Source organism: Terrapene carolina, unplaced genomic scaffold, assembly GCF_002925995.2.
Source record: "Terrapene carolina triunguis isolate 2854851 unplaced genomic scaffold, T_m_triunguis-2.0 Scaffold130, whole genome shotgun sequence".
Lineage (NCBI taxonomy): Eukaryota > Metazoa > Chordata > Testudines > Emydidae > Terrapene > Terrapene triunguis.
The window spans coordinates 37,223,425-37,249,365 of NW_020664481.1; the positions used below are offsets into that span (position 1 = coordinate 37,223,425).

The 25,941-nt window shown below is 44.2% G+C and overlaps 1 protein-coding gene across 2 annotated transcripts in view; it reads right to left on the reverse strand.

Annotated features, from left to right (window-relative positions):
* The window catches only part of CEP89 (centrosomal protein 89), a 98,364-nt gene that overhangs the window by 57,230 nt on the left and 15,193 nt on the right, over nt 1-25,941 (reverse strand). For both annotated transcript variants that reach the window (XM_026652755.1, XM_026652756.1), the window contains 4 exons: nt 18,107-18,135; nt 6,669-6,723; nt 2,744-2,962; nt 1,180-1,322 (listed from right to left, as the gene is read on the reverse strand). In XM_026652755.1, coding sequence (XP_026508540.1) covers nt 1,180-1,322; nt 2,744-2,962; nt 6,669-6,723; nt 18,107-18,135 — 446 coding nt within the window. The remainder of the gene's footprint in view (nt 1-1,179; nt 1,323-2,743; nt 2,963-6,668; nt 6,724-18,106; nt 18,136-25,941) is intronic.

Consider the following 25,941-nt stretch of genomic DNA (forward strand, 5'->3'; position numbering starts at 1 on the left):
ATTTACTTTGTAAATCAGGTTATGCAACTACTTAGATCTTACGTTCATTATATGTTTCAAAAGAAAGAATAGATGACATTTGACCTGGAATTTAAATGTGAATCTCTACTCATCCAATCCATCCTTTCTACAGCTCATGCAATAAAGTGGGCAGGTGGTAGTGCCAAAGTAACATCTTACTTGCAGAGAACTAGGTCTTAAGAGGGAGGAAGAGAGCAAAATCCTCCTAAGTCTTGAGGAGATCTTGAGCCCACTAATGCCTGAAGGTCTGGGAGGAGAAGGGAAGAGAGGCATAGTGTTTGGTTTGGTTTGGTTTTATACTGCCTGTTTGGAGTTTACAAATTGTTAAGATGGATGAAGGAAATAGTGTTTGAATTGAAGCCTAGAAATAAACTAAAAATAAAGAGAAAACATTTTTTGCTTAGTCTTGGCTTCCTTTGAAACTTCTCTCCAGCTGTTCAGGCCCTGGCCCTGCCAAAAATTCAACAGGGATTTTTTTTAAACCTGTTCTTCCTACAGTAGGTAACTTGGTGATACACTTATCATTACTAATTAAGGCCCCCCTATCCTGCAATCTTATCTGTGCAGGCAGATCCTTACACCTGTGCTGAGTCCCAATGAAGTCAGTGAGGCTCTGCACAAGGGGCTGCTGGCATGGATCTGATTGCAGTACTGGGGCCAAATGTCTGACGTCAATTGGTCTACTTATATGTTTAAGGAGTAGTCACAAGGTTTTGTGGGATCAGGCTTTCAGTAACTGATTTATACACTCCCTACATTACAGATTGGAGATACTAAAAATAAAAATGCATTGTTCCCCTTTTTCCATGAATTGTACAATGTATTGGGGAAAGTAATCCATTGTACCTAAGTGATGGCTGCATACAATACAGTTTCTGAAATGATAGAACAAATGAAGTAGATAAATAATACAGTATTTCGGTGCACAGGAAAAAATTCACTTTGATATCTGAGTATTCTCATTACAGTAATGTCAGATAAATGTCCTATAGTCACATCATATCTTATTTTTCTGGAAACAACATAAAAACATGAAATATACATTGATGTATCAGCTAGCTGCCTAGATACTAAAGCAATCTATAGGTATGCAGATCCTTAAAATCTACCAAAACCCCCAAATATTTCTTTACAAGCACCAGTAACCAGGAATATTACCTCATCTTGGGACAACGGCCTGAATTTGGTTTGATAGCGACTCAATTCCACATTCAAACGATGGACAGTCATTTTCAAACCATCATTTTCATCTACCAGTTCCTGAGCTTGTTGTCTCAATGAAAACAATTCTGCAACTTCCTCTATATTTAAAAAAAATAAAAGCAAATCACAACAGTCTGACAAACACATGACACCTGCACATTAACTTAGTTGTCAAAATTCCTTAATCAGGAATGGAAAAATTACAGGATAAATAACTTCTATTGACACATTACTAACCACACAAAAAACAATAAGAAAAAACAAAAGGAAGATCCATTTCATGTGTTCTGTGGCGTAATAACTAGTTAGTTAAGGGTCACATAAAAACATTAACATTCCTACATTTAATACTTATTACTATCAAACAGTTTAAATAACTTAATTTATAAACTATTATTGTATGACAAATGTGGGTTTTGACTTCTGCATTCTATGTAAACATTTCCAAACTATATTTCTATATCTTGTATGCTAAAAATGACATGGATGTGGAACAAAAAAGAAATATGCAGTGCCTGTTTTAAAAAATAGTGGAGGATGGCTTCATTAGTTTCAAGTAATAGAAGTGAATGCCTTCTCTTACCCAAAAGGAGACTTTATTTCAGTGGAGTCCTATGCACCAAAAAGACTACAAAGAAAATGAAAACATGCTGTTTTTCTACTGATGGGGAACTCCATTTGTACTACATACTGCAAAATCAGTATTAAAATTTCAATAGATTATGTGTTTAAGAAACATGCAAAGCACTGCAGAAGAGTCCAATCTTGCTCCCATCCCACTAAATGGGAATTTTACTCCTGATTGCAATGGAAGTAAAATTGGGCCAAAGTGCTGAATCACCAATACAAAAAAGGACTGTCAAGGTGCTAATATGATTTACTTAATTTAAAGTTACAAGGGAGAGGGACTGCTAGTGGAAATACATTGTATTAGACTTAATTTTACTTAACAACATATTCTGTTGGCCTTCTCCTTCAATAGCCAAAGGCCTGCAAACAGATATAAAGCATTAATACAGCTTCCAAATATTGCAGATTCTCCTTTAGCTCAAGGAGTAGAGCTACCATATTGCTTCGGGATGCAGGGATTCTCAACTGTAGTGAATTTCTCACACACTTAAAAAAAAAAAAAAAAAAAAAAAGCCAACCCACCATTTAGTGGACTAAAAAGATGCAAGAGACTCAAAAAAGACTTTCTTAATGTCTTCTGATACATTGCTAAGGGACTTCCAAGGTGCCACTCCAGCGTTGAAGTTTTTGTGGGACTTTGAGACATCAAATTCACCTGAAGCTTTATTAGACGAATTATGACCAAGACTTGTATAGCACTCCATAATCTATTTAAAGAACAGAGCTGATTATATTCTGTTACCCTTGGAGAATTATTTCTGTCTGGATATATGCTGAGGTCACCCCATGTGGGGACTCAATTATTGAGGGGACAGGTTTTGAGTGAGTTAGAAAATAAAGCAAGATATCGTTCTCCTTCAATAAAAGATACTCTAAAGTTGTATCCCACCTTCCTTATGTGAACTCTCTGCAGCTTTTCTACATTTTTTATTTTCTTTTTCCAGTGTCTTAAGTTTTAACTGTAGTTCCTTTATTTGTTGTTTTAGTTCCTCAAGTTGTAGGGCCATAGTCTGATTTGCATTGATTAGAGACCAATTTTCTTGTTTTAGTTCTTGGAACTTCTCTTTAGTTGTCTCCATCCGTCCTTGTCTTGCCCGAACAGATACATCTACAGATGATAGAGAAAACATGTTATAAAACATACAGTATTCACATGGTATTCAGACTTTTCTACATTATTAGGTCCAAGAGAGGGAAAAAGAATATCAGTCTTTTCACAAATTACTAGCATTATATTACTGAAAAATAAGTATCTACAGCTGGTAGAATAAGAGTACATTAAGCTAGAATGCATGTTAAATTATTTTAAGGAAAGGATCTGTAGGACACAAATCAAATCATGGCACTGATGGGCCTGTGGGGCCAAGAGGGAGAAAAAACTATGGAGTGAGGAAGGGAGTTGCGTAAAAGGACCATTACCTCTGCCCCAGTGCTTCCAGTTACCACTGACCCCACTGAAGATCTCCCTCTCACAGAGACCAGCAAGAGTAGTAGCAGGCTTCCCCCTCTCCTCCCTCCGCCCCCAGTATATCTGCTGAGGTGAGCAGGCCAAACCTGCTGCTCCCTTCTCCTGCCACACACACAGTCCTCTGTTGGGATGGTGTTGGAGGCTCCCATCCCACCCCAAACAGCTGGCCTTCTAGTTAACACATTCCAGGGAAGCATGAGGTCGTTCACACCTTGCAGAGCTACAGTTTCAGGCTGTCTGCAGAATCAGGCAGATATCACTGCATCAGTTATACTTTGATCACATTTTCAAACTTTTCTTTGTAGCCATATGAGTTAGAAAACTTGACTTTTTTTTTTTTTAATGTAAGTTGAGATTCTAGTCTCATCAATGGACTCCAGGAGTTGGAGCCCTAGGTATAAGAGGCTGTGGCCTACAGTGCCTATGCCTGAATCCAGCTCTGCTTAGGCCAACTGTAGAAGGGGGCTTCAGAAGTATAGATATCCATTCCAAGAGCTGCTTGGGGAACCTGGAGTTAGTTATCTATATCTTTGTAGATATCTGATAGCTATAATATAGTGGTCTCCAACCTTTTTACACATAAGATCACTTTTAGAATTTAAGTGCAACCCAGGATCTACCCCTCCACTTCCCCCGAAGCCCCGCCCTGCTCACTCCATCCCCCCTCCTCCATCCCTTGCTCTCCCCCCCACACACACTCACTTTCAGCGGGTTGGGAGGGAATGTGGGCTCTGGGCTGGGACCGAGGGATTCAGAGTGTGGGAGGGGGCTCCAGGCTGAGCCTGGGGTGCAGGAGGGGGTGAGGGGTGCAAGCTCTGGGAGGGAGTTTAGGTGCAGGAGGGGGCCCCAGGCTGGGGCAGAGTGTTGGGGTGCAGGAGGAGGTACGGGGTGCTGGCTCCAGGAGGGGGGGTCAGGGCTGGGGCAAGGGTTCAGGGTGCAGAAGTGGGTTCAGGGTACAGGAGGGGACATGGGGTGGATGTCTCTGGGAGGGGGCTCAGGGCTGGGGCGAGTCTTGGGGTAAAGGAGGGGCTGAGGGGTGCAAGCTCTGGGAGGAAGTTTAGGTGCAGGGGGCCCCAGGCTGGGGCAGAGTGTTGGGGTGCAGAAGGGGGTACGGGGTGTTGGCTCTGGGAAGGAGCTCAGGGCTGGGGCAGAGTGTTGTGGTGCAGGAGGAGGTATGGGATGCTGGCTCTGGGAGGGAGTTTGGGTGCAAGAGAGGGCTCAGGCACAGTGTTGGGATGCAGGAGGGAGTATGGGGTACTGGCTCTAGAAGGGGGGTCAGGGCTGGGATGCAGGAGGGGGCATGGGGTGCTGGCTCTGGGAGGGGGCTCAGGGCTGGGGCTTGGGGTGCAGGAGGAGGTTCAGGGTGCAGGAGAGGGTACGGGGTGCTGGCTCTGGAAGGGGGCTGAGGGTTGGGGTGTGGACTCCCGCCATGTAGCACTTATCTCAAGCGGCTCCTAGTCGGCGGTGCAATGGGGCTAAGGCAGGATCCCTGCCTGCCAAGGCCCCACGCCGCTCTCGGAAGGGGCCAACGTGCCCCTGTGGCACCTGTTGGGGGGGGGGGGAAACCGCAGTTCCCTGTTCCCAGCCAATGGGAGCTGCGGGGGCGATGCCTGCAGAGAGGAACAGCACACAGAGCCACATGCCCATCTGCCCCCTAACCAGGGGCCACAGGGGCGAGATGGCTCCTTCCGAGAGCGGCGTGGGGCCGGGGCAGGCAGGGAGCCTGCCTTAGCAGCAGCCCCGCTGCACTGCCGGCCTTTAAGTGCCCGGAGGTTGTCATCGACTGGGAGAGTCTCCAGGATCGACCAGTCAATCGCAATCTACGGGTTGGTGACCACTGTTATAATAAAACACAAGAGGCTTGTCTATACTACAGCCAGTTTATCTGGTATTGGGTGTGTTGGGAGTTGTTAACCTTTTCATATGGCATATGCAAGTGTGAGGGCATAGCAGCTTTTTATACAGGAAAAACCTTTCAAAGGAAACAAAAGAAAAATCATAAATTTGAACATGCGTAAATATACCATAGACATTATACACCTCTTTAGAAGATCGACGGAGCTGTGCCTGGAATTGCTGGTTAGATGCAACAATCCATAGACTCGGCAATAGCTGAAGGCAATGCCATGTGTGGATGTACTGCATCACTGCAATTTACACCACTTCAGTCACATTGGTGCAAGTAGCACTGGTAAAATTCTCAAGTGTACACAAAACTTAGGTGACTGGGGAGAAGGGGAAGGATAAATGTTACAATATTGACTTTCATTCAGATCTCCTAGAACATGTCACAAAGATGAAGATTCCCAAGACTCATGAGGTAAATAATGATGCTTAGGTATTATGAATTTCTTTAATTCCAAGTTCCTTTCGCCATATTTCACTATTGGCTTTATATTCTGTTAACGGCTAATTCTGTACCTGACCTCCCACTGGGAAGTCTGGCAAATATCATGCTTTATACCTGACACCTACGATGACTCTTTAATTTATTAGAGCGACAAGGGGGGTGAGGTAACATCTTTTATTGGACCAACTTCTGCTGGTGAGAGAGCCGAGCTTTTGAGCTACACAGAGCTCTTCTTTAGGTTTGAGAAAGGTATTAAGAGTGTCACACCTACATACAAGATCAAATAGATAGTTTAGCATAAGTAGTTAACACATAATCTAAGACACCATTCAATGTGAAGTGGCCTGTTAACACCTTTGGAGTCATAGGCCAAAAAGAGGGGTTAGTGGGTTACAGATTATTGTAATAAACCATAAATCCAGTGTCTTTATTAATACCATGATTTTTAGTGTCTAGCAAAGCTTTGAATTCAAGCTCCAAATCTCATCTTTTGAAAGTGTTGTGCAGGTTTCCTTTGGGGATGAGGACTGATAGGTCAGATATAGAGTGATCACTTTGTGAAAAGCTCTGTGTAGCTCAAAAATTTGTCTCTCTCAGCAACAGAAGTTTGTCCAAAAAGAGGTATTACGTCACCCACCTTGTCTTTCTCCTACCTGGGACCAACATGGCTACAACAATAATCTTTAATTTATTAGCAGACATGCTATGAAAATAAATCCTCTTCAGTGCCTATGATCGTTACCTAAATTAATCATATTCAGCCAAAATTCATTCACATTACTCACATTTGGAAAATAAAAACAAATATAAATAATTCATGTGATGAAAAGCCTGGAGTTACTGCTTTTGTACATATCACTGAGTATTCAACATTTTCTATCTCTTGTACCTCAAATATATAACTTTTGCTTTTTGTGTAAAAGCAGAAAAAATGTCTTAATGTACTTTATTCTAAACCTTTCACTTTAGGGATTATGTCAAAAACAAGAGTAGTACCTGGGGATGGTGGAGGCTTTTCGCTTAGTGGATTTTCAACTGCCAGTTTTTGCTCCTAGCAAATAAACAAAATAATGTGAGATAATTTGCTGTAACAGTTATCCTTTTCTATTTTAACAACCTCACCATCAACACAGAAATTACACTATTTATCAAACATTTAAGATCCAAGTTTTATCATTACAATTTTGTAGCCCTTAGTCTCTTTTTATGTAATGAATATTTTGTCTCATTAAACGGATGACAAAAGAAACCATAAGTATAAGGGAGGAGTGTGGTCTTTTAGATAGAGACAGACTCTGTCACTGCCTCCATTACCCCTGCTGCAAGTCAGTTTAATATCTCTGTGCATCAGTTTACCTATTTGTAAAACTAAGTATTAGCAGTGCTTGGCTAGTTAGGCTGAGGTATAACCACTTACACATTTCTCCTCACTACTTGATTGATAAAAGAAAGGGGTGTGTGTGTTTTTTTGTTTGTTTTTTAAGAAAAGGAGGAGAGAAACAATGGTTACTTACAATAGTGGCTACAGTCCTTTGAGATTACTGCCTACATGAATACACTCTGTGCATGATGCACATGCCTTGGACTCAAAACTTAGAATTTTCTAGACAACAGTGTCTGTTGGCCCACTGACTTCAAAGGAGTTGAGAGCACTCAGCATCTATGAGGATTAGGACCTAAATTACTTTGATCTGTGGTAGTGTAAGTAATTTGTATCTAGTTATAAACAAACATTTCATTATATACAACCTGTCCACCTAGATAATTATATAGCGACCACACTGTAGTATCTGAGCACTTAAATTACAAAGAAAGCAATGCTAAAGGCCAGTTTCTATCCACAGTCACCTGGTAAAATACTATTTACTGGCAAAATCTGTGAGAGTTCCCACCTCCTTCATACCTCACAAAGTAGTAAGTAGCCAGCTGTTTCACTCATTTCTGGCCACCCACAGATCTTTCCAACTGTGTAAATTGCATTATAGTCAATTTGCTAAGGCAATCAGAAATGGAAACTGCTTTCAAACTAGGGATATTTTTCAGATGAGAAGGAAGATTAAATATGTTAAACTTTTTAGTTGTTGACAGAGAATAATGGTTTATTTGCTCATTTAAATATCAGTATAATACTTAAAAGTGTATAAATGAAAGTGTAGTGTCAAGGCATACAGTTGGGTTTTTTGTCATATGGCAGACATCTAGAGTCCTCTGGTGGCTATTATAAATTGGTTTCACTGTACTCTGAGTGGAGAACTCCTATACAGGAAAGAGAAGGAAGCTAAAAACTCTGAATTTGTTTCCTTACTCAACAAAGTGCTGGTGAAGGTACAAGAGCCTCACTAAGTCGTGCTGTGATCCTGTCAAGCAAAGCAGAATAGGGCTGGATCAAGAGACCGCCTGTAGATTCTGCAGGAATAACAGTTACTTACCTTACAGTAGCTATGTTCCTTCTGGATTTGTTGTCAATATATATTTCACTGGTGGGTGCGCATGCACCCAATGCACTCGAGTTTGGATTCTTTTGGCCAGCAGTCTTTTGGGGGCTGACCTGAGAGTCCTCGTGCCTCCTACCAAGGACATAAAGGGAGGGGCAATCCCAACAGCTCCTCAGTTCCTCGACAATACAGAATCAAGGTGTTATCAGGCTTCATACCAGCGGGGAAGAGAGATGGGTCATGGAATATACATGGACAATACATGTTAAAGAACCACAGCTGCTACAAGTAGGTAAACGTTTCCTTTTCTTTCAATGCTTGTCCATATATATTCCACAGTTGGTAACTCAGAAGCAGTGACCTAGATGCGTGTGTGCTAGAGGAGGCTTGAGGGCCTGGCACAGCAGGAGAGGGTGAGGGAGCCCAGGCTGGTGGAATGGGTGGGCTCACTCGGACTCCAGTACATCACGTGGCACCCCAGAGTGGGGGGTAACCAATCACACGGGGGTCCTGCCATGACTGCCTGTATCTCCTCTACCCTTCTGGTCAATGTTACTGCTACTAGAAAGCTGTTTTAATGGAAAGATAAAACAGGGAACAAATGTTGCCAATGGCTCTACAGGTGAGCCTATTAACCCCATTAGTACAATATTTAGATCCCAAGGAGGGTGAGCCTCAATGACTGGGGACATACCCACATAAAGCCTTTCAAAAATCTAGATAGCGTAGGGTGTGAAAATATGAAATACCCCTGAATTGGAGAGTGGAAAACTGCTGCTAGTGAGATGGCTGCTAGGTGATCTTCAGGGAATTCACTGACAGTCCAGAGCTCTTTAAAGAGAGAAGGTAGTCCAGTATGTTTGGTATCTGTGACGGGTATAGGGATACTGCCATTATTGCACCTGGGCAGTGAATTTCTTCCATTTAGCTGCATAAGCACACCTCGTTGAGTCTTCTGTTATGGATTAGGATGCTTTGTACTTCAGATGAACAGTATCTTTCCACGGAGGTCAGCCTTATTGTATTAAGTTTATGTATTATTGTGGGACAGGATTGTACGTAACCTCTTGAAGGGGGAGATGTGAACAGATGTAGAACCTGAGAGTTCAAAAGAATATACTGAAAATGTGCCACACAGGTATGAACTTTTTGGACAATTATGTGGATTTCCTGAGGAATCCCTAGGGAACAGTTAAAGCAAATTCCCCAACTACGGTTATGCAAAAACCCAGCCTTCTGTAACTATACCCTGAATAGAGCGCCATTGTCTGGTGATTACCTAATATAAAAGGCCAAGGTCAAAGACCTGAGCTATATAAAGAAACAGCTGATCAGCCCAGTTGTTCTGATTCTAAGATAGATGAACCTGTAACCATGAGAAAACCCAACTGTATGTTTTGAAGGACTGGCACCTACCAGAGCTTGAGGTAGGGATGATCAGGTAAGCTTTTTAGCATGCTTGTAGGTTGTTTTACTGTTTTCAACATATTTTCTCTGTAATGCATTTACCTTAAGAATAAATGTGCTTGCTTAGAAGGAGCTGTATGGTAACTTACTACTGCAGGCAATACACTGGTCAGAGCTACCTCAGAGAGAAAGCAAAGCACAGGTGCTGGCTTTTTAGGCAGTCTGCTTGCTCGGGCTATCACAGTGTAAGGCATGGATCTGTGCAGCCTTAAAACTCCTGGTCAGGAAGGAGTGAGACACAAGTCTCTGCCCATGAGAGACAATGTCTGAGAGCCAAAAGCCTAAAATGTGTGCCCTTGGTGGATCAAAAGGGGGATTACAGGTACAGTTGCCCTGAAACTGTGACAAAGCCCAGGGACCATGTTATCATGAATGCATCAGATAGGAATCCCTAATTATGTCCTCTCTGGAGCAGAGCTTTTGATAGTTCTCATTTTCTTTGGTGGCAAAGAGGTATATGGTGTAATAACCCCACTTTAGAAATAGGTCTTGGATTATGCTGTTACTGACCACTTGTGGTCACTTGAAAATTGTATTCTGAGGTGATCTGTCATAATGTTCTGTAATCCTGACAAATGTACTGCTATCAGAGTAATTTCATGGTAGATACAAAAGTTCTATATATATATATATATACAGCCTCCTGACATAGAGGAGTGGATCTTGCTCCCCTTTGCTTGTTATATAAAACATGGCTTTAATAGTGTCCATCATGATTTGAATTATCAGTCCTTTCAGAAGCAGGAAGAAAGCTGTGCATGCCCGATAAATGGCTTTTAGCTCAAAGACATTTATGTGGAGTTATGTTTCCCAGAAGTCCAAGTATACTGTGTTTGAAGATTGTCCAAATGGGTTCCTCATCCTAGTGTGGAGACATCTATCACTAACATCTTTGAACTCACAGACTTTCAGAGGATCCTTCCACCAATTTAATGATTATGGGCCTTCTGATGGAACACATACTAACATATCCAAGTGGGCTTGGCCAATACACAGACTTTAACTACCCTTGCATGCAATGAAATTGAAGTCTGGAATGCTGAGTTACATAGGTACAAGAGGCCATGTAAGCTCTCAGACTGAGACAATTTCTTGACAATATCCTAGAGTGAGTGTGTAGGTGGGCAGATAGGTGTAGTAGGACTTCAAATCTTTCTTGTGGCAACATGGAGTCTCATTGCTCTTATAGAGTCTATCCTTTTGAGTTGGAGTCAGTATTGACTTTTCTCTGTTTAATTTTAGGCCTAAAGAGGCAAAAAGATGCAGAGTACACTGAATGGAGTCTGTTACTTTCTATGCAATCTTCCAAAAATGAGACAGTCATGCATACATGAAAACACCTGTACTCCTTGTCTCCTGGACTAAGCATTTCGTGACTACCGTGGGTGCTGTTGCTAGGCTGAATGATAGCATCCTGATAGTAGGCACTGCCCACCTGAGATGTCAGATATCTTCTGTGGCCAGAATTAAGAACATAAGAACGGCCATACTGGGTCAGACCAAAGGTCCAGCCAGCCCAGTATCATGTCTGCCGACAGTGGCCAATGCCAGGTGCCCCAGAGGGAGTGAACCTAACAGGTAATGATCAAGTGATCTCTCTCCTGCCATCCATCTCCACCCTCAGACAAACAGAGGCTAGGGACACCATTCCTTACCCATCCTGGCTAATAGCCATTAATGGACTTAACCTCCAGGAATTTATCTAGTTCTCTTTTAAACCCTGTTATAGTCCTAGCCTTCACAACCTCCTCAGGCAAGGAGTTCCACAGGTTGACTGTGCGCTGTGTGAAGAACAACTTCCTTTTATTTGTTTTAAACCTGTTGCCCATTCATTTCATTTGGTGGCCTCTAGTTCTTATATTATGGGAACAAGTAAATAACTTTTCCTTATTCACTTTCTCCACACCACTCATGATTTTATATACCTCTATCATATCCACCCTTAGCCTCCTCTTTTCCAAGCTGAAAAGTCTAAACCTCTTTAATCTCTCCTCATATGGGACCCGTTCCAAACCTCTATTCATTTTAGTTGCCCTTCTCTGAACCTTTCCTAATGCCAGTATATCTTTTTTGAGATGAGGAGACCATATCTCTACGCAATATTCAAAATGTGGGCGTACCATGGATTTATATAAGGGCAATAAGATATTCTCCGTCTTATTCTCTATCCCTTTTTGAATGATTCCTAACATCCTGTTTGCTTTTTTGACTGCCACTGCACACTGCATGGACGTCTTCAGAGAACTATCCACGATGACTCCAAGATCTCGTTCCTGATTAGTTGTAGCTACATTAGCCCCCATCATATTGTATGTATAGTTGGGGTTATTTTTCCCAATGTGCATTACTTTACATTTATCCACATTAAATTTCATTTGCCATTTTGTTGCCCAGTCACTTCGTTTTTGTGAGATCTTTTTGAAGTTCTTCACACTCTGCTTTGGTCTTAACTATCTTGAGCAGTTTAGTATCATCTGCAAACTTTGCCACCTCACTGTTTACCCCTTTCTCCAGATCATTTATGAATAAGTTGAATAGGATTGGTCCTAGGATTGGGGAACACCACTAGTTACCCCTCTCCATTCTGAAAATTTACCATTCATTCCTACCCTTTGTTCCCTGTCTTTTAACCAGTTCTCAATCCATGAAAGGATCTTCCCTCTTATCCCATGACAACTTAATTTACATAAGAACTTTTGGTGAGGGACCTTGTCAAAGACTTTCTGGAAATCTAAGTACACTATGTCCACTTGTTTGTTGACCCCTTCAAAGAACTCTAATAGATTAGTAAGACATGATTTCCCTTTACAGAAACCATGTTGACTTTTGCCCAACAATTTATGTTCTTCTATGTGTCTGACAATTTTATTCTTTACTATTGTTCCAACTAATTTGCCCGGTACTGGTAGTTTGCTATATATATGAATATAAGAATCCTAGAGATCAAGATTTGCATACCAGTCATTTGGAACTAGAGTTATAATTACTGAGGCCAGAGTTACCATCCTTAACTTGAAATTGTGGGTGCAAGTGTTCAGTTGTCTCAGAACCAGAATAGGGTGCTGGACACCTTTTTGGGGGGGAATCAGAAGGAAATGGGAATAACGTCCCTTCCTACTGAGTTCCTGAGGTACTTCTTCCACAGCTCCAACATTTAGAAATGACTGCACCTCTTGATGCAGCAATCTCCTGTGAGAGGAGTCCCTGAAATGTGAAAGGGAAGGTGTATGTGGGAAGGTCTGGAACAGTGGTGCCGGAACCGGGGGGAGGGGGGCAGGGCCCTCCCACTTTTCACTGGGACGGACCTCACCCCCTTCTCCTCTTCCCCCGGAGGCTCCGCTCCCCGACCAGGCCAGCATGGAGCCCGGCCGGGCAGCCCGAGCAGTTGTGGGAGCCGTGGCAGACCCTCCACCTGCCCAGGTTGCAGGGGGGATGAGAGCCCGTGTCCCTGACCCCCAAGCTCCCTGCCTGGTCCAGGGCAGGTGGACAGTCCGTGACTCCATGCTGGCTCCCCACAGCTGCCGGCGCGGCTCTCCCTGACCTGGCTCCAGCTTGGGGGGAGGCCTTGGAGGCGCAGCCTGGCCATGGTAAGAGCCGTGTGGGCAGTTGTGGGGAGCCACGGCATGGACCCACAATCTGCCCTGAGCAGTGGACCCGGGGGGAAGGGACACGGGCTGGGGGCTCCTCAGTCCCCCACACGCTGGGCAGGTGGAGGGTCCGCCGCAGCTCCCCACAGCTGCCCGTGTGGCTCTTACCATGGCTGGGTTGCGGCTCTGAGGCCCCCCCCCGGCCAGAGCTGGGTTGGGGAGAGCCGTGTGGGCAGCTGTGGGGAGCCTCGATCCCTCCACCTGCCCTGCTTTCAGCCCCACCACACCCTGGCCGGGCTCCCTGGCCCGGCTCCAGCTTCCAGCTTGGCTGGGGCAGGGCCTCAGGGTGGTGGGCGGGCCCTGGCCCCCCCACTTCTGGGAGGGCTCCAGCACCCTTGGTCTGGAACTGAATGGAACAGCCTGCCTCTAATATTTCCAGAACTCAGCAGGCTTTAATGACAGTGTTCCACACCTCACAGAAATGAAACAACTCCCATATGGAGGGGATATAATTGGAAGATCAAAAAGAATTTGTATACCACTCCCAAACAAAAAGTTAAATCTGTTGCCTGGATCATGAGAAAGACTAAAGCAGATATTGTGGATCCAGATTACTTCCTTCTCAAAATTTTTTGACACTTTCTAGGTGGTTCAGGCTGCCTATATCGGGAGTAACTGCTTGGTTGAGGATTAATGTACTTTGCAAGTTCTTCAGTGTAAGGCCTCAACTGTTTTAGCACTGAAGAGTTCACATCCCTCAAATGTGAGCGCCTCAGTTGCTACTTGAAATTCTTTAGGGATCCCTGAAAAGTGGAGCCATAAGGATCTCCTCATAGCACTTGAGATTGCTATCTGCAGCACGAAGCCCTGCTTGGAGGCATGTGCATGTCACAAGCTGACCTTCAGTGATGAGCAACTTAAAATCTTCCCTACTGCCTTGAGAAAGGCTTTTGGCAAATTTAGCCATGGAATCCCACTTCAGTTAATCATATTTAACCAAAAGATCTTGGTAGTTGGTGATTCTCATTTGGAGGCATGATGTGAAGTAATTTTTCCATCAAAAAAAAATTTGGGGGGGGGGCTTTCCTTGTCTTTTGGTGTTGTTTTAATGTGATCTCTCATTTGATGCCATAACCACCAGTGAACCTGGTGTGGGATATGCCCAAAGCCCTAGGAAGAAACCTGGTAGTGATGGTCTGCTCTCATCAATATTGGTACCAGAGGGGCAGGTGTCTGCTAGAGCAATTTAGCTGGCTCTGAAAGTCCCTAACTGATGGGTATTGCAAGATGTCCAGGTACCGAGGTGTGCAAGATGAGCAGGAGCTTGTGTGATTTATTTTTTCCTGAACTACCTCAACTGGAAGCTCCAGCATGTTAGCCATTCTGAGTAACAAGTCTTGTAACATCTTGTCAATCTGTTGAGGCTATACTCATTGACACAGATAACTCAACAAGTACAGCCTCATTCAGAAATGATGGGGACATATGGGCTGGTGAAAGATGGTCCTCTGACTGAGACTCTCTTCATCTGAGCCATCAGCCTGTTCAGTTGACGGAGGAGCAGATTGAGTTGGTTGTAAAGCCGCCTTGTGCAGTGGAGAAAGGGAACTAGTCCTGATTTGAGAAGCAGACACTGGTCTTCTAGATTAGTGAATCCTCCACAGAGTCCAATAAGTCCAAGGCTGCTGATAGGCATAAAGGGTAGATGGCCAAGAGCAATGATACCAGGGACTACTTTGAGCCTCTTTGAGCTTCAATGCCTAGAGTAATAAAACTCATCCTTTCATTCCCTCTCAGGTGTAAATTGGCCTGAATATCTGGATTTCAGGGAACAAACCAGTGAAGACTCTCTAATGCGCTCAGTACCTGAGGAGAATGAATAGTCCTCCCTAGGAGGAGAGGCTGTATCAGCTGGTGTGCTGAAAGCACTTTCAGATGGTGCTCTGGTCAGTACCATTGATGTCCTCATTTCCCATACTGGAGCAACAGTCGATGCCAAAGGAGGAAGCTTCAGCACTGCAACAGTGGGGATCCCAGTACCAAAAAGACCAGTAAGTCTTTTGAGGCTATATACAATTTTGGTACCAAATATGTTGTACCAAACATGAAGACAGGTGAGTAAATGGCGTCAGTATGAGAGACATGGTACCAGGGACCTCAGGACTTGGAGGATGATATGGGGCATGTAAGTGGTATCAAGGGAGCTGGTCTTGAGGCACGGTGACTCGTGCCTTACCAGGGGTCAAAGGGACCCTTCTGGGGTCTTGTGCTACCCTTTTCCCCTGAGGTTCAAGAGGATTTATGGCTCCCTGAGGAAGGACCTGGTGAAGGAGAGTGAGATCTAATTTTTGTGTGGACTTGGTACTCCTTTCTCCTCTAAACCCTTGTGATTTTACCAGACAAGGGGGATGGCTTTTTAGAAGCATTTACTTTGACTTCACAAGTTGAAGACACAACGGGAGTACTTTTATATGATGACTGCTCAGAAGCTGCTGCCTATCGGGAAGAGGTCGCAGGTGGCCAGGCCTAGTGATTGGAGTCCAATGCCACAACCCAAGGTCAAAGTAGAGTCAGAGCCGGGAATCGGAGCTGGAGGTCAGAACCAAAGTCAGAGTCCAAATGCCAGAGCCAAGAGTTGAGACAGAACTAGGGCTGAGGGTCAGAACCAGATTAGCTGGAGTCAGGGAAGGCAGGAGCAGGATGGGTTCCCAGGCAGCAGCAACACTGGGACAAGACTGGAACAAGGCTGGGTGCTGGGCAAGTGTGGCAGTCTACACCATTAAGTTCACCCCTTTTATAAGACTATGATAAATTTTGTACAAAGTATGCCTTGTGAGATATCATTTAAAAACTCAATCTGCTGCATATTATTGTCCTGGTTAAACATGTGTATCGATATTGTATGTAAAGTTATAAGTTTCTACTGTATAACATTGCTATAACACATTCCAGATTTAGAAAGGCAGGCCCAACCCAATTCTTTAGAGACAAAGACATACTGGCACCCCCAGACAGGTATTAACAAAGTCAAGTGAGCTATCACTTAGTTATGCGACCATTCTCTGGCGCGGGAATAACGGTTCAAACCTCACATCTAAAAGGCACTGTTTGTCACCAGGACTCAGCCAGGATGTTTCTAGCACAACAAATTGAATTATAAAGAGGGGAGAAAAATGCTTGACCTCACTCTCCTCCATCTCTGCTCATTGTAGGGTGCTGGACAATACAAGATGCACATTTCTGGTGGAAAGTCTGGGGACTAGAAAATCTGCTGCTGTTCTTCTGCAGTGTAATTAATGAGTGGCTAGCTAGTAACACTCAATACTGGGCAGCTGGGAGCAAGTTACATGCTGGAGGCTGTGTGTTAACTGGCCAGGGGTGGCTGTTCACCAATAAAGCAGTGTAAAAGGTATCCCAGGTTGGAAAACTCAGGAGATGCAGCTATTCAGCAGTCCAGATTGTACCCTGGGGAATGTCACTGCAAGTCTAGGCTGAAGTGAGGTTGGGGGCAGGGCAAGGTCTAGGCTCAAGCAGTGAAGGAGCAGAGCAGGAGCAGGTCTTGGAATGAGGCAAGCAGAGAGAGGCAGAGAATCCACAGACGTGTGTTGAACAGCCAGTGAACTGCTGCTGGCTTAAGAACCAGCTTGCTAGGTTCCTCAGTCAGTCAGGCTGCCTGATGGACAGCCCTGCTTGGCTGACTCGGTAGGCTGACGGAAGACTGAGCAGGCATAGCTGCAGGGCCTTTCTCCTGACAGTGCCCCAGGATGCACTGACCTTTTCAGCAGGAGCATTTTCAGATAAGACTTCCTAGCTCTTTGGGTTCTTTTAGAAAATAATTTACAGAGAGCACATCTTTTTGTAATGTGCCTCTCACCCAGACACAATCAACAAATGGTGTGCTCATCATTGAGAGGCATTACAGCCTAATATGAAGGACAATTTTTAAAACCTGGAGATTTGTGTTCAGTCATAATGATGTACCCCACAACAGGGCCTAACTCCCAGGTAAACAAAGGAGTGAATTTCCTTCTAAAAGGAAGAAAGGAAACACTATCAAAACTCTGTAGCACTAATGACTGGTTAACTGCTAAGCACCTATATTTATATTTACATAGCAAAGAATAGTCAGCACAGTGAATGAAGAAACTTGGACACTGCCAGTTCTGACTTGTAGCCAGTGGTAGTGAGAAGGGAATGAAAGGTGGCTGGGGTTGCCCCATCTTTTGTGCACTCAGTTGGAGACATGCGGACATTCAAAGCACAATCGTAACCGCCAATGACACTGCTGACCAAAAGAATCCATCTCAAGTGCACTGGGTGTATGTGCACCCAACAATGGAATATATATGGACAAGCACCCAAAAAAGAAATGATTAAATTGGAGGCTTGATGGGGCAGTCTTTTCCTCCACTGGTACTAAACCAATGTCCCAGCAAGGTAATTATGGGACACTGAGCCTACATTACTTTTAACAAGAGTAGGAAGTGTTAAATCCAGTGTTCTGGCCAAATTCTAGCTCAGGAACACCAAATCCCCTTAACTTTGGTGAAGCTTGGAACAGATTCTGAACTTTACCACTTACATATGTCTCTTGTTTTTATATGCTACCTCCCTAAATTCCCCTTGCATTTTCACTTATTTCTTCCTCAGTGCTTGTGTGAATCTGTTATGTAGTGTTTCTGCATCCTGCGTTGCTGCTATGCTTCACCTCAACAGTGGCTGCATTTCACTAAAGGGTGAAGTGGTCCCTTTATAGAGACCATCCATATAATGTGCTTTGGGATCTTTTAAAATAAATGATTATCTTCATTAACCTGTAGGTCAGCTGTAAAAGGCTCCCTGGTGACAACAAAGTAACTTTCATCAGATCAATTCTTAGTCATCAACCCCTGAAGACACTTTTTTTCAAAATGCATTGTAATCATTACCTTCACCATACTCTTACCTTTAAATTCAAAACAGGCAGTTCATCTTCTGTTAAGGAAAAAAAATAGATGGTCTTTGAATCAATTCAAAACAAAAATCTTTACAAGTCCATAAATATTCCCAAATGAGTGCACAGATTAGATAAGTTAACTCCTCTTCCATTATAATCCAGACATTTTATTATAATATTGATATGATGTGTTTATTTTAGCTAATACTGCAGAGAGAGAAATGTGGGAGAAATCAAGTTTTATTGCTGTTTTCCTCTAGCTTATCTTTCTATTCTTTTAGGATCTCATCCAAAGCACAAATGAAATACTCTGTAGTGAGGCGGAGTGGCCTCCGACTGAGCCAGAGGGGGAGGGACCACTCTCTGAGCTTGGGTGGGTGGAGCCAGGCTGTGCCCGCCCCTCCCACCAGAAGTCAAAAGGCAGGACAGGAAGTATAAAGGGCGGGTCCTGGAGCTTAGTTGAGCTGTAGACTCTGGAGGAGATAGATGCATTCTGCCCCCTTCCAAGCCTGGAGATCAAAGGGGAGCCCCGCCACGCTGAGGACTGGCAGAGCTGCTGGAGAAGCCAGCTGACTGAGACACCAAGGAATTGCTGGGACTGCTGCTGACTACCTGCCCTGAGGAGATGGAGAACACCCACAGATCCAGGTACACCCCGAGGGGAGGGGAGGAAGTGGCCCAGGGACAGCCAACTCCAGTCTGGCCGCATTGCTGCCTGAAATGCTGTCAGTGTCTTGCTGCTGGATTCGCCGCTGACCCAGTGGTGGAACACTCGACCACTGTTAAGGCCCTGGTCTAGGACCCAGTGGAGTTGGGTGGCAGTCTCCCCACCATAGGCCAAGATGCCTCCAATTGTCTGCAGTCTACCAGAGCCAAGACATCAGGCAATAGACTGCCCAATGCTCTGCTCCACCTCAGGGGTCAGAGAAACCCTCTTCTGAGCTCCCTAATTGTTTGGTGCCCCACCCTGCTGAAAGCCAGGTCCCCTAGACTCTTCTTGCTGCTCTGCCCTGACTGCAGGCCAGAGCCCCCTACTCTGTTTGATGCCCCCTCTGCCTGAGGATCTGGGCCCCTAGACTCTGTATTGCTCTACAGAGACAGAGCCATAGACCATTTAGTGCCATGCCCTGACTGAGGGCTGGGGCTCTCACACTATTTACTGCTTGTTTGCCCTGCCCCTACCTGGGGGTTAGAGCTCACAGACTGCTCATTGTCCTGCCCTGCCTGAGGGCCAGAAGCCTCTAGACTGTTTGCTGCTCTGCCCTACCTAAGGGCCCAAGCCCTAAACCTTTGCTGCTCTGCCCTGCCTAAGGGCCTGAGCTCTAGACTGTTTATTGCTGCCAGAGCATACAGATGGCTTATAGCCTGCCTGGCCTGAAAGCCGGATCTCCTTAAACTGAGGGCTTGTCTACACTGGCAAGTTTTGTCGCCAAAACTGCATTTTGGCGACAAAACAGCAAGAGCGTGCACACTACAATGGGACTTTTGTTGCGAAAAATGCCCAGTTTTGGTGACAAAAAACTTCCACCCCTAAGAGAGACTTTTGTCTTTTCCCCTCCCTTTATTGTCGACAAAGAGCCCGTGTAGACACTGCTGATTGTTTTGTCCACAGAACTGGCTCCCGCCAGTATCCCACAATGCCTGCCCTGATTGCTCTGCTCAGTGTTTTTATCTCTGCTGCCCTGCAGGCATGTGCCCTTCACCTTTCAAAGCTCCAGGAAGTAGCTGTGTGCTGCTTCGTTTGGGGAACAAACAAAGAGCAAATCATTGGAATGCTCCTGTTCTGCCCTGCACTAGGAACACAGCAGCAGGCAGACTGCTGCTGCAGGGAGAGGGGGACAAACTGCTGTGCTGCTTTGCCATTCCTCAGCACAGAGAGCTCACAGAGCTACTCATGATGCTGCTCTTGGCAGCTGAGAGGGCTGTGGGAGAACTGGGAGAGAATCCCAAGATGTGCAGCGATCAGCTCTTCCTTCCCACAACACTGCACTGTGGGATACATACTCACGGTGCATTGCTCACCCTGTCAATGATGGTGTCCCCAGTGTGGACATGATCTGTTGACAGAGGGAGCAAGTGTGAACACCCTTTGGCGATTTTTGTTTTGTCGACTTTTGGGTGTCGACATAAGTTTTGTCAACAAAATTTGTGTAGACAAGCCCTGAGTCCACTCCACACTGGAATTCTAATTCCCTGACTGTAGGCAACGCTCATTAATGTAGTGAGGTGGAGTGGCCTCCCACTGACCCAGAGGGGAAGGGCCCACCGCTAACCCACTACACACCTATTGATTTCACTGGGCATTGATTTTACTGCTACTCTGATCAGGGCCAATACAATTCTGTGACAGTCTAAGATTCTGAGGCTAAATAAGATTGTGAGGGCCGTAGATACAATAGTAATGGGTCCCTATAAGTACCTAAGGGTATGTCTACACTACCCGCCGGATCGGCGGGTAGTGATCGATCTATCAGGACGCGATAAAATCGATCCCCGATCACTCTGCCGTCGACTCCGGAACTCCACTGCGGTGAGAGGCGGAAGCGGAGTCGACGGGGGAGTGGCAGCGGTCGACTCACTGCCGTCCTCAAGACGGTAAATCGACCTAAGATACGCCGACTTCAGTATAGCGTAGCTGAAGTTGCGTATCTTAGGTCGACCGTCGACCCCCCCCCCCCCCCCCCCCCCCCAGTGTAGACCTAGCCTCAGACAGATAAGCTATGCTAAGGCCTGATCTACACTACAGTGTTAGGTGGATGTAAGGCACCCAATGTCAGTATACGTGCTACAGGCTTGCTCCCGCTGATGTAAGTGCCCTACTACACCGACATAACTTCACCTCCACAAGAGGCACAGGGCTTAAGTTGGTGTAGTTAGGGTGATGCACTGTCCCTGTAGACACTGTGTTACTTATATCTGTCATTCTTGGCTGGAGCTGTGATATTGACAAGAACACCGGCTCTCGGCTCTCCAGCTGGGCTGCTGCCTGGTCTCAGCTCCAACCTGGGCCGCCACCCAGGCTCCTGGCTCCAATCCGGGCTGCCTCCTGGACTCTCGGCTCTCCAACAGGAGCATGGCAGCCGACTGGACTCTAGGCGCAGATCTCCCAGCCAGGAGCTTGGCTGCCCCCCGGGCTCTCTGCTCCCTGCCGGGAACAGGGCAGCTGCACCAGGCTTCTCAGCTCCCCACTGGGAGCATGGCTGCACCCGGTAAGGAGTTTTGCACCCAGAGTCCAGTCAACTGCCATGCTCCCGGTGGGGAGGAGGGAGCTGAGAGCCCAGGGGGACAGCTGGGCTCTCGGCAGGGAGTGGGGACCCAGGCTGCCGGCGGGGAGCTGCGCACATTGCTGAGAGCCCTGGCTCTCAGCCCCCCACGTGACCCCTCTTAAGTCGGCGGAAGCACTCCTGGTGAGGACGCACACCACCGACAGAAGAAGGGCAATGTGGACATGAACCACTGCAGCAATTACTGCGGTGGCTGTAAGTCGACCTAACATAGGTCAACTTAAGTTTATAGGACAGACATGCCAGCCGAGTAGAAGAGACTCAGCACCTCGTGACCACTTGGAGCTGCAGATTTGGAGAACTCAGAATATGAGATTGTGGGGATAAAAGTAGGAGTCCCTTATCAGAATCAGGAGACTTAACAGGCTGCTTCTTGAATTGACTGAAAAAAGGCAAGCCATTGCTTGAGTGCACTCTCTTTTTTCATCAGCCAGATAATCTAAACGTGCTGCCCCAATGATACCCCCAACTGACAGTCCAAGAAGAGTGGGACCAACCTGAAAACCTGAACTGAGATCCCCTGAAGGGCAGCATAATTTGTTTACGTTGAAAGAAAAGCTAAATTTTTATTTTAAGCTCTAAGAGGTTATGATAATTGTATTATAAATTTTGAAAGCAAAGAATACAATTACAGGTCTGTCGCATCTTACGCGCATTTAACATGCGCGAATTCAGCTTTACGCGGTCGGCAAAAAAAAAAGAGAAAAATAACAATTTAAATACTGTTCCTGTAGTTCGATTCCGCCCGCCATTACACTCAATGTAATTTTGACTATACGCGGTTTTCGCTTTATGCGCTGTCATAAATATAAAGGGAAGGGTAACAGCCCTCCTGTGTACAGTACTATAAAATCCCTCCTGACCAGAGACTCCAAAATCCTTTTACCTGTAAAGGGTTAAGAAGCTCAGGTAACCTGGCTGACACCTGACCCAAAGGACCAATAAGGGGACAAGATACTTTCAAATCTTGGTGGGGGGAAGGCTTTTGTTTGTGCTCTTTGTTTTGGGGGTTGTTCGCTCTTGGGACTGAGAGGGACCAGACATGAATCCAGGCTCTCCAAATCTTTCTGAACAAGTCTCTCATATTTCAAACTTGTAAGTAAACAGCCAGGCAAGGCGTGTTAGTTTTTATCTTTGTTTTCTCCACTTGTAAATGTACCTTTTTGCTAGAGTGTTTATCTCTGTTTGCTGTAACTTTGAACCTAAGGCTAGAGGGGATTCCTCTGGGCTCTTTAAGTTTGATTACCCTGTAAAGTTATTTTCCATCCTGATTTTACAGAGATGATTTTTACCTTTTTCTTTAATTAAAAGCCTTCTTTTTAAGAACCTGATTGATTTTTCCTTGTTTTTAGATCCAAGGGGGCTGGATCTTGATCCACCAGGAGTTGGTGGGAGAAAGGAGGGGGGGGATGGTTAATTTCTCCTTGTTTTAAGATCCAAGGGGTTTGCATCTTGATCCACCAGGAGTTGGTGGGACAAAGGAGGGGGGATGGTTAATTTCTCCTTGTTTTAAGATCCAAGGGGTTTGGATCTGTATTCACCAGGGAATTGGTGAAGAGTCTCTCAAGGCTACCCAGGGAAGGGAATTAGCACTTTGGGAGTGGTGGCAGCAGACCAAATCTAAGCTGGTAGTTAAGCTTAGAAGTTTCATGCAGGCCCCCACATTTGTACCCTAAAGTTCAGAGTGGGGAAGCAGCCTTGACACGCGCTGACCGCGGAACGTAACCCAAGTGTAAGATGAGACAGACCTGTACAAAGATAATGAAAATACGTTGGGATAGAGTTCAATTCATTTTAACTGATCTTGTATATATGCTAAATCTTCCCTAGTACTCCAGCATTTTTAGTGTTCTGTAGTGTTTTGGTTCTAGGCTAAACGCATGAGCTACTCCCTCAAAAGCAGGATGGGGATTGATTAACCTAGTTCAAAACTGGGCAGTTTTAAATCACTGGAGAGGAATATAGGAACAACACTGTTAAATGAAAACTTGCAACTAGAAATCTAGTCAATTTAAAAATAAGACTTAAGAGTAGCTTCAAGTATTACACTAGCCTATGAATTTCTCTGCCACTTCTTGAAGTTTTTACAGTCACATTTACCTATTTTAAAAATGTCTTCTCTCTTCATGTTGAACACTCAGACAGACAAAATGGACTAGAACGGAGTAAATGGTGAAAATGACTGTACACAAAGTACTGCCAAACACGTACAGCAAACAACTTGGGGGGGAGGGGGGGGGAAGATGTTTTCCTCTAAACTTTTCAAGGCATAATTTTAGGAATTTGTTTTAACAATAGCAGCTAAAATATTGTGAGACAGAAACGTTATTTTTTTAACTAGATGATGTCTCTAAGTGCTATAAAAAGTCACTCTTAAGCCCACTTATTAATAACTAAAATTCCTTCTCTCACAACTATCTTTAAAATATATTTGCCAAATAATTTAATTCACATGTCTTTTGTATTTTAGGCCTGGCTTAGATTACGACTCATTTATTTTGTAGTAACTTTAGTAGAAAATCACAAATTACAGCTAAATTTTATTTAGTTTTTTTTTCATTTTTTTATACCAAATGTCACTTGGCATGACACAGACACATGAATAGGAGGGGAATAAGCAAAAAGAGGGTCGGGGCACAGAGTATAATGAAAACAAAGTTAAGGGGAAGGTGGTATGGTGGATTATTTATGCATAAACATTTGGAGACTTCAAATACCATTTCAGGACAGAGATGAAAACAAGTATGGAGATGGGAGAACTTTATAAATTATTATTTTAAATTATTAGCCTTCTCCTATTTTCCATGGCAATAGGGTGATGGTAAGAAAAGGTTCAGGTGCACTGGCACAGATGAATAGAGAAATTTGCATATCAATTGACAACACTATGGCTAGCTCAAGAAAGTGCTGTTAGTCCCTTCTCTTCCTTAGCACTTAAATTCTCCCATAAAACGTATTTTATAAGGTGCTAACCAGGAACATTGAACAAAAAGGTATCAAATGAAAATGGAACATGTTTGGTATATACTAGTTAAAACTGCTTCAGTTTCAAGTGTAGGCAAGATTATTTTACCTCTGATTCCTGCATATAACTTCTATATATGGGAATCCCTTATGTACGATAGGGAGAATGTACAAATAATGCAACTGTAGACACAAACTTCAGTATTAGACATATATCTTCCAACACCCATTTTATAACTAGAAATACATTTTCTTGTAAGAAAAGCAAATACAGAGAACCTCTTGACATTAATTTTTGCTCTATCATAAAGCAGCAATGGAATACAAACTACTGCAAAATACATTTTGTGTGTTATCAGTCCTGACCTCCAAACTAATACTGCCTTTGACTCTGCTCCCACAGAAAAACATAAAACTTACATCAAAATCTTATTTTTTCTGCACTAGGAGCAAGAGAAAATTAAACTCTAGTGGCTCTTTCCTGTTACTGCTGAACACACGACTCCTATTGACTTCCGTGGGACTGAGCACATGCAACAGCAATACAACAAAGCCCTGGGATCCACTGGAGACTGCAAGTCCTATAAGTCACAAGGACCTGATTGATTAAATGAAATGTGTGAAAAGTTACTGACATTAACATGCCTACAACTTTAGGTTGAATTCCTGACTCATTAAAGCCAATGGTAATACTCCCATTGACCTCAGTGGGGCCAGGATTTCACCCATGATGTACAACCATTTCCAGGAGACCTTGGACAACAGAAAAATTCAGAAGCAAATGTTTCAGATTTGAACAGTTCACAAAAAAAAAAAAAACATCCACCTGCTTCAATATAGCATTCTGACTTAGTATTAGAGCAGTCATGGCTTTATGAATCCTGATGTCCACAACAGTTGATAGTCTAAGTAGGGTTATTACTGAGAAACAGGTTTCTTGACAATTGGATGACTGGCTCGGCTCTTTGTAAAGACCTGATTAGACTGCTGTTGTAGGAATACAGATTTCTCAATATCACTAAATAAAATAAGGAGTCACATGACCTAAACAGTCACTGAAAATAGTAAGCATTAAAACTGAAAGTTCTTCAGTGGGCAGAAAAATGTTAATGATAGGAAAAATAAAGAAGAAAGTAAAGTAATAAAGGCTTTACTCAAGTCTTTGGGGATGGCTATTTAGTAGGGCTGTATAAATAGACTGACACATATAAGTAGTTTCAGATAATACAAATTTGTATGAAGGCAAAGTTTTGGGTAAAAATCCTGGCCTTACTGAAGTCATAAGAACAGCCATACTGGTCAGATCAATAGTCCATCTAGGCCAGAATCCTGTCTCTGGTCAGTGCCAGATGCTTCAGAGGGAATGAACACAATGGGGCAATTTTGAATGATCCATCCCCTGCCATCCAGTTCCAGCTTCTGGCAGTTGGAGGTTTAGGGACACCCAGAGCATGGAGTTGCGTCCCTGACAATCTTTGCTAATAGCCATTGATGGACCTATCTTCCATTAAGTTGTCTAATTCTTTTTTGAACCCAGTTATACTTTTGGCCTTCACAACAATCCATGGCAATGAGTTCCACAGGTTGACTGCACTG